This window comes from Tyto alba, unplaced genomic scaffold, assembly GCF_018691265.1.
Source record: "Tyto alba isolate M040663 unplaced genomic scaffold, T.alba_DEE_v4.0 Super-Scaffold_2, whole genome shotgun sequence".
Taxonomy (NCBI): domain Eukaryota; kingdom Metazoa; phylum Chordata; class Aves; order Strigiformes; family Tytonidae; genus Tyto; species Tyto alba.
This window is the reverse complement of record NW_024881282.1, coordinates 45,432,946-45,446,211: the sequence shown is the minus strand read 5'-3', so window position 1 is coordinate 45,446,211 and position 13,266 is coordinate 45,432,946. Positions and strand designations below refer to the sequence as shown.

The window sequence follows — 13,266 nt, the reverse complement described above, 5'->3', positions numbered from 1 at the left end:
GCCATGCAGTGGGATAAGCAGTAAGTAAGGAGGTGAAAGGGGGATTGGGTGGCTAAATACTGTAAACTCAATAAATGTATTCTTTTACACCATAAAACCAATTTACTCAGTACACAGTACCAGGAGAGTTCTGAATATTAGTGTTCATGTTTATATACTGAAGAAATGTAATTGGCTCACTTTAAATGCAAAACTGAGAGGCTCTATGAAATAATTTACCTCACTGACGCTGATTTTTCTCAATTGATGATGTATGCTCATTCTGATGCTTTGTGACAGTTGTTTTCACTTACATAATTTCCATGAGAGAAATTTGAGGAGTCAGAAAAAACAGTTTGAGGTTTAGGATGAGTGTGAGAGGGTCCACAGATTTTCATGCTCCTGTTAGTATGGGGAGGGTCTGGTTGTGTGGGCTGCAGAGATGTTTTACTTCTTAGCATGGCAGGACTTGATTTCACTTGGTATTTGTTAATTTGCAGAATGTTTGCTGATGCTGTTGATCTTGGTGAGATACATGCAAGTTTGATGGGAAAAATAAGGAAAAATTTCTTCAAGTGTATAGGTTTGATGATTTTTCATACCAGTGTCAGGGTAGTGTGGTGTAGGATGCGCATGTGCATGGTTGATGATAGTTTTATTTTTGTACTATAGCAAGTTTGTATCTGTAATTCACCTGATGTTTATTTCCACGGTGACTGTTGGGTAGAAGTTGTCAATGAGGTATATTAATATGTATTCCTTACAGAGCAGCTGAGAGATACTAATTTTGGTGTGTTTTGGATGATGGCTGGTGTTGCAGAAGTGAGGTGTCTTAGGTCAGTGTCATTCTTACATTTAGTCATTTGGTAGCTGTTAAGGGTATGGCCATTACAGTATCCAAGAAGTGGATGTTGATCCAGTTTGAAGAAAGGTTTCATTCCGACTGAAAAAAATATGCATTGGAATCTAACTTTGGCTCACACCTGTTTGGTAATAAAAATTAAATTAATTTTCCCAGCAGATTCACCAGTTACAAAGCAGCTTGGAAAGTATGTGAATATAGTGATTCTAAATCAAAACATTTCATATACTGAACAGCTGCATTTCTTAAAAAAATCTAGTAGTGTATATTGTCAGAGGGGGGTGACTAGAAAATCTATAATGAGCAAGTTTGTAAACAAAAGAGAAGGGATAATGTTGACTGAATTCTCTTGTTGATTATACTAAAGTAGCTCTGCTAAAACAATAGATTTTTCCACATTTACAGTAGTTCATCTAAGAGCAAAAGTTGACCTCAGTTCTGAAGGGGGAATACAGCTGAAGAAAAATAATGTTTTCCCACTTAGGGAAGCAAAATAAATGGTTACTTCTCTCTGACACTAAGTATTTATTGCTTGTAGTTCTCTGTTAGCTCTATTACAGAGATGCTAAACACTGTTCACAGAAGTCTTTTTTTTTTTTTTTTCTTTTCTCTACAGATGATGACATGTTTTCCAGTGTGTTTTGTGAAAACTCTAAGAAGCTTGTCAATGTACATTTGTTTGCCCTAGCTGCTAAGTATAATTCTTTGACCAGCCTTGGAGTGTCTACCCCACTGGAAGACCTCCTTCAAGCACTGAGAGGAGACAATCAAAGAACAACAGGTATATTTACATTTGTATTTAAATTTTTACTTATTAACTGTAGAACGTGCAGTGTTTTGGTTTTTGAGGGAGGTTTGTTGTTTTTTTTTCCCTACATGCTTCTCACTTTGATTTTCATTAGTTGCTAGGTAGTTTCTTCATTGCCTTTGTCTGGAAAATGGTGAAATCTGAGCAGAGGGGTCACAGCATTCAGTACCTATGGACCCTTCCTAAGATTCAGTTTTAAAGGGGATGAGATGGACAAGCAGGCACATCATTATTTGAGATATCTTGTTAATTCCCTTTGTTTTTCTTCTCCATGAGCAACAGGAATCGTGGTTGCTCTTCTAGATTTTTTTTTTTAAAGCTTCACCCTAAAATCTGGCAAGTGGGTTTTCTTGTTACATCTTTTGTTTAATTTTAAATATGTGCTTTGGTGTTTAGCTGAACATAGCCCAATAAGTGTTTAATGTCTCAAAAAAAAAAAAGGTTTTATTCATTCTGTATGTTTTGGACCAATACCAATATGTCATAAAAGTAATTTCATTTTCTGTAGTTAAGGAAATTGAATTACAACACTCTCAAGTTGGCATCAGGTTGGACGCTGGAGGTCTTACCTCTGAATATATTTTTTGTATCAGATGATAAACTGGCATTTATACTTACTTGGACTGCGGTCATTCTCACTGAAAACGTGCTCTTCATAGAGTCCTCAATCGTTATGGATTCATCACTGTCTTTCAGGTTTCTCATTGGTTTTTCAGAGACAGACTGAGCAGCTCTCCGCCTTTGCCTTCTAGTGTGTTTTATCTCTATAATACGTTAAAACTCTGACATTTCTTATCCTAAGTGATAGCACCATTTTATATATATGTTGAGCATCTCTCCCGTTTTCTACAGCAATCTTCTCTTCCCAACTTTGCCATTTTCCATGGTTGTCACCCCAGTTTTTTCATTTCTTCAGAAATGCCAAAATGCCACAGCCAAGATAGTCTTAATTATTTGTTGTGCATTGGTCTTACTTTCTGGCTCCTTTCCTTTTGCTCTTTGTTCATCTGAAGCCCTTTTTTTTTCTTGTTTGACAACTGTATGCTGCTTTTCTTCTGCTTGCTTTTTAGCTCTTTTCATTTTTATTATGCTCTCATTCCCTGTGTTCCACGTAATTTTCTGTAATTCTGTAGCTCTACCTTGTTATGCTCATACTTGAGTTCATACCTGGATTAGCTTTCTCAGACAAAACTACAAGGATTCTTTCATCTTCTTGTCATGCAGAATGGAGCATCAGGAGTAAGGCAGCTGCTGAATATTTTGTTCTGTGTCTTGCAGGAGAGCTGCTTGGTTGGGTAACTAGGGCCTGGGTTTATGATGCAGTAATTCTAAATTGTACTTCATAGAAAAAATAAAACATGTTTCAAATGTATACAATGGCATTATAATTCAAAACCTTTGTGTTGAATTGGCAGTAAGTATCAGTTAAATTAACTTAATTGAAGTTCCTGGTAATCATTTGGCAGAAGCAGAATACCAAATTATGGATTCATAATGTGCAAGTTGCCAAATGAAAGTTGTGATCTTTTAACGTCAAGTAATTTCAGATATTTTGGACTTAATTCCGTATTTCAGAATATACATTCATTTCCTGACATACTAAAGCTTGCAGGTCAAGAGAAATGTAAGTCTGAGAAAACTGGCAACTTTACGATGGCCTTGCTCATATTCTGAAAAGTATGCATCAGGATAATTCCATTTATGTTTCAGATGTTTTTAATACATTTACTTGTTCTAAGACAAACATGCTTATGAGCCTATTCCCACAGTTTGCATACTTGCATAGTTCTCTAACTTCTTCACTGCATTTTAATGTAGACATATCGCTATCTTTCCTTGGAATAATTGGTAAGCACAAACATTTTAAGTGTATTGTGGACACAGCTACACAGAATGGAGTTCTGAGTCCAAAGGGCTTTCTCTATTCCTTCCTAATGAAGGTCACTGTGGTCCTTACTTCACCATCAGGTTGCTTGCACTGAGCACAGAGGGTCCAGAAGACCCTGGCCCAAGGGGAGGAAGCCAGCAGGGAGAATTTCTCTTGTTATAGTGTTCATATCTGATGTAAGAAGTGAGGATTGCTAGAGTGTTGGATTAAGAGTACTCTCTACCTTTGCATTGTGTTTGTGGCCAATGTCCTACTCATGCAATGACTGTTAATGAATTCATCTTTAAATTCCATGTACTAGAATATCAGTCTGCCTTAATGTCTTTTTAGTATATGGTTATCCCAGTCCTGCACTCCGGTTTATGGAATTAAATCATGGTAGTGTAACTCCCGTATAGGTGGTAGTCACTGTGAATTTCTTTTTTTTTTATCTGGTGTATCTGAATTTCCACAGGTAGCTGGGGTATAAAACCCCTGCACCCTGTCACAGGAGATCTTAGAAAGACTTGCATTACATATAATTATATATATACATTATATATATATAAAATATTATATATATTATATATATTATATATATAATTATATATATTTTATACTTGTATAAAATACACTCTCTCCTCAATTTGTTCAGCTTCACAACTAAAGATGTGGCTGTAAATGGTATTATAGACTAGAAGCAGTTTTTGAAATGGAAAACACTTGCCTGTGCTACAAGTTCACAGTGGAAATAAGCAATGTTTCAGTGACAGCTAAAACTAGTAACATTAAGCTTTCTGTTACTCTGTTTTATCCAGGGTACATCTGTGATGCATTCGAACCCCTTTCTTTTATCATCGCAAAAGGAGATGGATCTCTAACTTTCTTACCGTTTTTGAAATTAGTATTGTTGTGCTTTGAGATCAAAGGGCAACTGAGCACCACACAGTCGCTCACTGCTCCCTGCCCTCCCAGCGATGAGAAGGGGCAAATAAGGTAGCTGTAGGATTTGAGATAGGACTGGGCAGGGCAAACCACCCATTATGGTTATGGGCAGAAATCACACTCGTTAGGGGAAGAAAAAAAAGGACATACGTTTATTACAGACACTAACAACAACAATTAACAGAGTGGAACAGTGAGAAGCATTGTCACATCTTGAGAACACCTTCCCCCCACCCCTCCCTTCTTCCCGGGCTCAGCTCTGCTCCCAATATCTCTACCTCCTCCCCCAAGCTGCTGCTTCTTCCATCTTCGGTGGGGGGGAGCTTCTGGAACTTGTTCCCCCTGCTCCATCGTGGTCCCCCTCTCACAGGAGACAGTCCTCCACAAACTTTCTCTGACATGAGTCCCTCCCACGGGCCACAGCGTTCCCCACACTGCTCCATCATGGGTCACCAACTTTCTCCAACTGGAGTCCCTCCCACGGCTGCAGCCCTTCCCGAGCTGCTCCAGCGTGGGACACCCCCGCATGCTGCAATCCTCCCAGCGCTCAACTACAACAGCGGGGGCTAGTTTTTCCCGCAGGACCCCGGCCTTCTTCGGGCAGAGACACCTTGGTCAGCTATGCAAAACACCTCCCAAACCATAAATCAATGTCTGCTCCACCGTAGATCTCCATGGGTGGCAGGGGGGGGCCGCCCTGCCATCTCACCACAGGATACAGGGGGACTCTGCTCCGGCACACCTCCCCCCTCCTTTCTTCCTCCGTTCCTCCACTGACCTTGGTGTTCACGCAGCTGCAACAACTCCTCCTCACAAGTCCCACTGCTCATCACCACGTCCCTTCTTAAATACGTTATCGCAGAGGCGCAGCTGATTGGCTCAGTTTTCGAGCAGAGGTGGAGCTGACTTGGAGCTGGCGGAGCTTCGAGAAGCTTCTCACAGGGGGCCGCCCCTATAGCCCCCTCCCCAGCTACCAAAAAAACCCCACCACTCTCTCAAACCGAGGACAAGTATTTGTTCTGCTTGCATCAGTTGTACACATAATAAGGAACTCTACACGTATAATTATTTGTTTCAAGAAAGTAATTTTGTGATAGCAGAATGAATTTACAATTTTTTAAAAATTAGTATACATATTTTTTCAAATTTGCAGTTGTCTTGGCAATATAAAACAGTCCCCAAATACAGTTTTACTATTAGTTCGTAATATGTCTGCTGGTTTTACAGAATCATGTAAAAAAGATCTGTCAGAATTTTGCAGAAAATGTAGCAGCAATAAAATTTATAAAAAATCCATAATTTTCTGCAAACAGTATAGTTTTCCCTGAGCTGGAATATAAGCAGAATTTTCATTCTGCAAAAAGTAGGAAAAGAAGTCTAAAAATGATCAAGAAACTTTAGTAGCTAAGGTGGTAAATACATCATATGTGTAGGTATAAGCAATCTGATTTTTCTAACTGGAACCTCAACTTTTGTAAATTGGGTCTTGTGTCTGGATTTCTGGATTTCTTCCATGTTTGAAATACTTAATTTGGCTTAAGTACTCTCTGAAATGGTACTTCACACAGCTTTACCCAATTCAGTCTTTTGAGTTCATAATATAGCAAAGCATAAAAGGTGCAATATGTGGTGATAGTTCAAAGTGACAGTACTGCCTTAGAGAACAGTCAAACAACTTTTATTTCTGTCAGGAAGTTAAATGTCTGTTTCTTTCTGTTCCCATTCTGCTGCTTCTTCTGATGGGCCTATCCAGACACAAAAATGTTCAAGTAGAAACAAAGAAGGAGACCTTTTTTCTTTTTTTTTTTTTTTTTCCTTTCATTTGAAATGCTTACACATTATGATTTTTTTTAGGATACCATGTAGATTTTCACAATTTTAAAGTTAAGGAGAATCTTTAGTGAAACAATAAACACTTGTTTCTGCTATTTGTTTTGTTTAAAAGTATTTTTGTCTATTTTTTTCTTTTGTCAGTTCATAGAACCTATATTAGATTTCAAGTATTTTCTTAACAGTTTATTATAAAAAAACAGATGTTTAAGAAATAGAGAGATCCTATGGGTTTTGGGAGAAATAGAGAAAACACTAGGTTTCTCATGAGCTCAGTTCAATTCCCCACTTGCTTTTAAAGAAGTAACACTCCTGGCTCCATTCCCAGCATGATCTGATCAAGAATGAGCATGGATTTTGCCTAATGATCAGTTTCTGGACAGATGAACACATACTGTGCAAAAAGCAGAGAATGGGAAAGTATATTAATCTGCCTAGACATATAGAGAAAGTCTTGTTTTCTAGGAGCATGCTTGTTAGTAACAGTAGAGTTTCTTCTACCCTCACTCAGACTTACAAACTTTTCCATCAATTTAACTAGAGCCAAGTGTCCTACAGGGTTGGTGGTGTAGGAGGAATGTGTGGGTTTCTCCCAAGGGAGCAACTTCTGAACTATGCCTTTGGTTGGAGGATGTAGAGATTAGCAAGTGGGTGCTTGGTATTCTCCACCAGCAGTAAAGCTGTGGTAGAGATTGACTCCATCTCATTAACACATTCTCCAGCAACACTGAAATGAATGGTTTTGTACCATAAAGATGTAGCAGTTCTATGACCCATCCATAAAGAAAATAAAAGTGCATTTTCCTTTGAATTTCCCCAACATCACTCATTACTTCTATCTGAGATATCTCCCACTTGATGCTGTGAGCAAATCCGTAGAATTCACAAGCTGTACTGTGTAATTATTAATTGTCCCTGCCCTTATATTTCATATATGTGAAGGTAAATGTGATAAACAGCATAAAAATAAGTATTCTTTAATGAGCAGGAAGAAACAGTACATTTTTATAGTGCTTGCTAATGTCTAGTATCTGGTCAGGTATTATATATGCTAGATCTTAAAAATTTACACCAAAAGTACTAAGTTTTACAGTGTACTGAATTTTACTAATCCATCTGTAATTTAGAAGTTAGTCTTGTAATAATTTAGAGAGTTTTTAATTTAAAATTAGTATCCTTAAAATATAAAAATATTATTATAAAAATATAGGCCTAATTTTAGGCTGGTATTTTTTCTAATTGATCTCAAATCTTTATTTTTATGGGTTGTGTTAATGTGTATTTATTTTCTTAATCTGATACAGGTATCAAAACTGATGAGTTTATGAATAATAAGAAATCACATGAAGTGCAGGTGATGTCAGAGTTGGTAGACAACATAGCGAATTATTGTGGTATAAAACAGGTAAGAAAGCATTACTTACTGTATGTTACAGTGTACCTTCCAAATGATTCTTACTATGTTCCAATACATCATTTTGATATTCTGTCACTGCTGTTCTTATTTTTCCTGTAAATGTAGATAAAGAACAGCCTTTAGGGCCAAGCTGAAGGACAGTTTTGTTTACAACTGTATCATTCCAAAAGAGCTGCCTTTCAGTGAGTCGTAATCAGTTTATGACTCATGAAAAAATTTAAGAAATAACAATTATCCTCCACATGTTGAGCAGAAAAATTGTACTGCTTTTTGCTGTGCACAGGTACTGCCTTGTTTATCAGTATAATATTGCTGACAATTTACTGTAAGCATCAGTAGGAGAGCAAAACTACATTATTCTCCCGTCAGTCACACAAGAGTGCTACATAGAGACCAAAGCAGAAAATCTGAGAAATTTTGAAAGCTCATCTTATTCTGGTACAAGAGATTTAAATTGTTTCCTACTGTTTAATGCTGTTCACCTTTATTTAACATGGATTGAGGTCTATCAATTAGGAATCTAGTTATGACCTTTTTAGTTTGAAGAGTGTCCTGGGTTTGAGTGAGTAGTGGGTTTTTTTTGGCAGGGAGGGAGGGGGCTACAGTGGTGGCACCCTGTGAGAAGCTTCTCAAAGTTCCTCTGGCTCCAAGTTGGACCCACCTCTGCACCAAGGCTGAACCAGTTAGCGGAAGTGGCTGCGCCTCTGTAATAACGTATTTAAGAAGGGGAACCTGAGAGGAGGAATTGGAGTTGTGAGGTAGAGTTGTGACATCTATATGAACACCGAAGTCAGTGGAAGAATGGAGGTGGAAAGTGGGGGGTAAGGTGCACTGTAGCAGAGAGCCCTCTGTATCCTGTGGTGAGATAGCAGGGCTGCCCTTCCCACCACCCATGGTTGTCTGTGGTGGTGCAGATGCTGACCTGTGGTCTGTGGAAGACCCCATTCTGCAGCGGGTGATTGCGCCCGAATGAGGCTGGGACTCTGTGGGAAGAAGCAGCCCTCGCTATTGTAGTTTGGTGCTGAGGGGACTGCAACACGCAGGGGTGACCCACACTGGAGCGGTTAGGGAAACGCTGCGGCCTGTGGGAGGGACTCAGGTTGGAGAAAGTTTGTGGAGGACTGTCTCCTGTTAAAGGGCAACCACACTGGAGCAGGGGGAAGAAGTTCCAGAAATTCCCCCTCCAAGATGGAAGAAGTGGCAGCACTGACTGCACCCCCCATTCCCTGCCCCTGTGCCGCTGAGGAGAGGAGGTGGAGATGTCGGGAGCAAAGCTGAGCCCGGGAAGAAGGGAGGGGTGGGGGGAAGGTGTTCTCAAGATGTGGCATGCTTCTCACTGTCCTACTCTGTCTGTTAAGTGTTGTTGTTGTTAGTGTCTGTATTAAATTTATGGTTTTTTAGTTCCCCTAATAAGTCTGTGTTTTGCCCATGACCGTAATGGGTGAGTCACCCATCCCTGTCCTTCTCTCAAATCCTGAGCCTTTTCTTATTTTCTCTTTCTCAGTGCCGGGGGGGAAAGAGGGAAATGAGTGGCTCTGTGGTGCTCGGTTGCTCTCTGAGCTCAAACCATGACAAAGATAGACCAGATTAAAGAGAGATTTATGTAACAGAGTGTGCATGAAGTACATTTGTTAGTACATGTATGGTATCTGGGCACCCAACACCATTATCACCCAGCAATTACTCTTTGAATTGGCCATTTCATACATCAGATGGACCTGTTCATCCTTGGATGGTGAAGAATTGCAGGATTTCTTTCTGAAACTTGATTGTAGCATACCCTTGGGTTTTTTACATGTCAGTTGTGATTGCTGCATTAAAACCTTGTAGATGTTTACTTATGGACCTGTTGACAAAACAGAAGTATCACAACAATACTAAGACTTTTCTGAGTGCTGTATTTCACATTCTATCAGACAAAAGTATACCAACACCATTTCCTCGGTTTACATACATTTAATTTTTCTGTAAGCTTTTTCAATATTAAACTTTCTGTTAGATTCCATGTCTTAGACCTTTGTTGCAGTAAGACTAAACTTTTAAGTATCTGGTGAACGGAGTTGGTTTAATTATTTTAAAAATAAATGGTGGGGGTAGAGTACCTGGCCTTGCTGTATTCAGTTTAGCAGAAGAGATGTAACTGCAGCATCCTGAGCTGCTGCTGCTGCCATAGACTGAAGGGAAGGCCCCAAAACTTGGATTCAGCTGTGAGTTGCTGAAGGTGAACTTTGGTTAGGAAGCTATTTGGCTCAGACTGAGTTTAATTTAGATAACATAAATGATGCAGTCCTCTTGATAGGTTTGGGTCAGGCCTGTGGCATCATTGGAAACAGAGATCAAAACTCTGAATCCTGACCATCTGTTTTGTGAGGAACAACTGACGAAGGCAAAGTTTTAGGCAGTCTTCTCCTTAAAACTGGGATTACCTTGTAAATAGGGAGCTGCAATTAAGGCCAAACATTACTGTATGAGATGCAATCAACTTGTTAGCATCTGCGATCACTTACGGCAGTGGAAGGCCATCTCTCCAGCAGCAGTTTCAAGAGCCAGCCGCGGTGACAAGTATGGATACCCTTAACAGCCGTAAAGTGGAGGCACTCTAAAGAATAGAAATACAGTAGCAGCAGATTTGTGAAAAGTAGTTTCTTATATCATTAGCATGGTTTTTGCCTTGCTTACCTTTTGCTTCAGGCAAGTATTAGTTGTTCAAGTGTTGAAGACTTTAATGTAGTGAAAAAGCTGTAGGAGTGTAGTTTGCTTCTAATGCAATACCAAATGTTCTCGGCATTTGCTGGAAGGTGGTGTTTCATATAGAGTTTTCATTTAGATTTTAAATAGTTCCTGTGAGATTCAGGAATGAAAGGGAAGGAAAACCCATATTCAGAGAATAAAAAAGTAGAGCCACCTTAATGACCTAACCTAAGTCCTGATGTAGCTGGGTACTAAAAAAATCTCAAAAGAATCATTATTAATATCTGTCCAATATGCTGCAATTTCATGTGATGATTATGCACTTTATCAGCTGGCTTGGGGTATCCTTAGACAAAGGATTATTTTCTGTTTATCTTTTGAAAAAAATGTAACATTTAATGAAAAATATTATTGCAGTATATCACTGAATATGAAATGCCAACTGCTCTGTATTAACTTTTTTCCATTTTAGTCATACACTGTAAGAAAATTTATTTGTGCAAAGTTACAAATCCCCAATATATGAAAAGAGCTTTCCAGTTACACTTAAAAAAAAAATAAATAAAAAAATCCTCTTTCTCAGTTATTAAAAAAGCAACTCCTTTTGTTTTGGTTACCTTTCAACTTAAAAAAATATAGGAATTGTAAAGTTTTAGGAGAGTTTTTTTCTTACTGATTTTTTTCTGTCCTTGCAAAACAAAATATATGCAGCATGTAATTGAAAAATCTAGAGCTATGAAAACACAACACATGTTTTACAACAGCACGTGTCCTCAGGGTGTTTCTTTCAGATATTACAGATCACTGACAGCTTGAAAAATGCCCTCCATTTCACCTCCATACCCATGATGTATAATGGGTGGTAGAGGATATTACTCTCTTGTGGTTTTTTATAATGTAGCATAATAAATACTAAAATAAGAATAAAAGTAAAACTTTTATTGCTACTGTAATCACTTCTAGGTTAATGATATGAATTAAAACATTAAAACAAACTAATTAAAGGTTTTTTTTTTACAGTTGTTTACTGCCTCTTTTAAGTATTGTTTGTATTGTATAAGTGGAACTTTATTTTATGAAGAAGTTCTTGATTAAAGTCTGAAAAGAAGCCAGTGATGATTCCTCTTTCCTTAAATGCACATTTGTTTTCTTTAATGTATTTGTGAAAGTTTTTATTGGAAATTGCAGTATGTGCAGAGACTTGCAATGTGTAATGTAAGTATGATATAATTCTGCATTCAGCATCCATTAAATTTGTGATTTGGTGCTGGGAAATGTTGGAATGCTTCTGGAAATTAAGTTCTTGATTGTGCTATTCCAGAAACTGTGTTTAAACATAGTACCCAACTCACTATGGACAAGACCTTTGGAGTTCATTATATCATGGAAATTTCATTTTAAAAGTTCATGCTTGGCAGATATGCTATGGATTGCTGACTGCCTTCCCTTATGATATCAAGGGAAGTTAAAGCAGGAATTAATTTAATGCCATTTAGTTGTTTAGTACAAGATCATTGCCTGCTTATTTTTAGTAAAATTTTCCTTTTTGTTTTAAAACTGTTCTCCCAGTGCTAGTTCAACAATATATTGCTCTGTTTTCTTGGAAACTAAAAAAACCTCACCCAAACAGCAGTTTGTCTTTACAGCCACTAGAGGTCACACGTAGGAGTTATGAATAATTCATAGCTGACTCTTGTGTCCAGATGCTGCCTTTAACAAAAAGAATTAAAAAACTTGTAGAATTAAAGATGTGCACATTCCGCATAATAGTAATATCTGTGGTATAAAATAGTGAGTAATAATATTCCTTGAACCCTTTTTTTTCCTTCATTTTTAAATAATTTAGGAGAATATTGGTGATAAATGTGACAAATGACATTTTCAAAAAATACGCTTAGATTGTATCAATTCAGTGTCACTAAATCCACTCCTGTACTGATTTCATTCAAGAAATTTGAGGACTGTAGCATACCTAGATGGCAAATATACACAGTATCACATGGTGAGTGCAGATGAGAGATCCACGTGCAGCCCGGGTGGACAATTTTTACCTAATAGTGTGTATTCTCCACTGTTATACGTAGTCTTTAGTCACATTGGTTCAAATTTTTCTTTCTAATTCCATGGCTGTACAGATCTTTAACTTTCTTAGAATAAGGAATAAATCTTCCTTTTTCATTTCAGTAAGAGTATTGCTGTATTAAATATTCTTACCTGGTGAAAAACTATGGAGTTGAGTTTAAGATGGATCCATGCAGTGTATGCTGCTATTTCGAGTTATAAATATCAATTCAAGCTTTCTTATGAACATGTGACAGACCAAGACACAGATGTTCTTGAATCAAACACTTTCAGGAACATCTACAAAGGAGTCATTATATCTAGTCAATACAATTTTTGGTAGATACCTGAACAGAAGCAAACATCATATTCTTCTTTCATTAGAGAAATGTCACTCTGCCTACTCCTGTAACATATTTTGTTATGTATTTATTACAAATGAAAATACACATGATATAAAGCAGTGATTATGTACTTACAGGTGTGAGATTGCCCTTGTTTCTGCTGGTACTCTGTACAGTGTTTTCCTTCCTGTGTTGTATCAGTCACTGAACTAGCACATGCTGTCAACTATGAGACAAACAAAACTGTCAACTAGTTAACCCTTCTATTCAATTCTTCCTCCAGAACAGGCAGTGGTAAGCACATGTGACATAGAAGTGCCTTGGGTTTATTACAAAAGCATCCTCATGTTAATCAAAGCTGTATGGATCGTTTTCACAGAATGGGAAAGCGGTATAAATGAGCATTCTGACATAAAAGGAGGTATCAATATCACCTGTCTTCAGGTCACATCTAAAGTGATT

At 37.9% G+C, this 13,266-nt stretch overlaps 1 protein-coding gene across 3 annotated transcripts in view; it reads left to right on the top strand.

Annotated features, from left to right (window-relative positions):
• Positions 1-13,266, top strand: part of METTL25 (methyltransferase like 25) — a 63,986-nt gene that overhangs the window by 4,159 nt on the left and 46,561 nt on the right. For all 3 annotated transcript variants that reach the window (XM_042792258.1, XM_032999796.2, XM_042792259.1), the window contains exons 2-3: positions 1,458-1,622; positions 7,596-7,696. In XM_042792258.1, the coding sequence (XP_042648192.1) occupies positions 1,458-1,622; positions 7,596-7,696 (266 nt within the window). The remainder of the gene's footprint in view (positions 1-1,457; positions 1,623-7,595; positions 7,697-13,266) is intronic.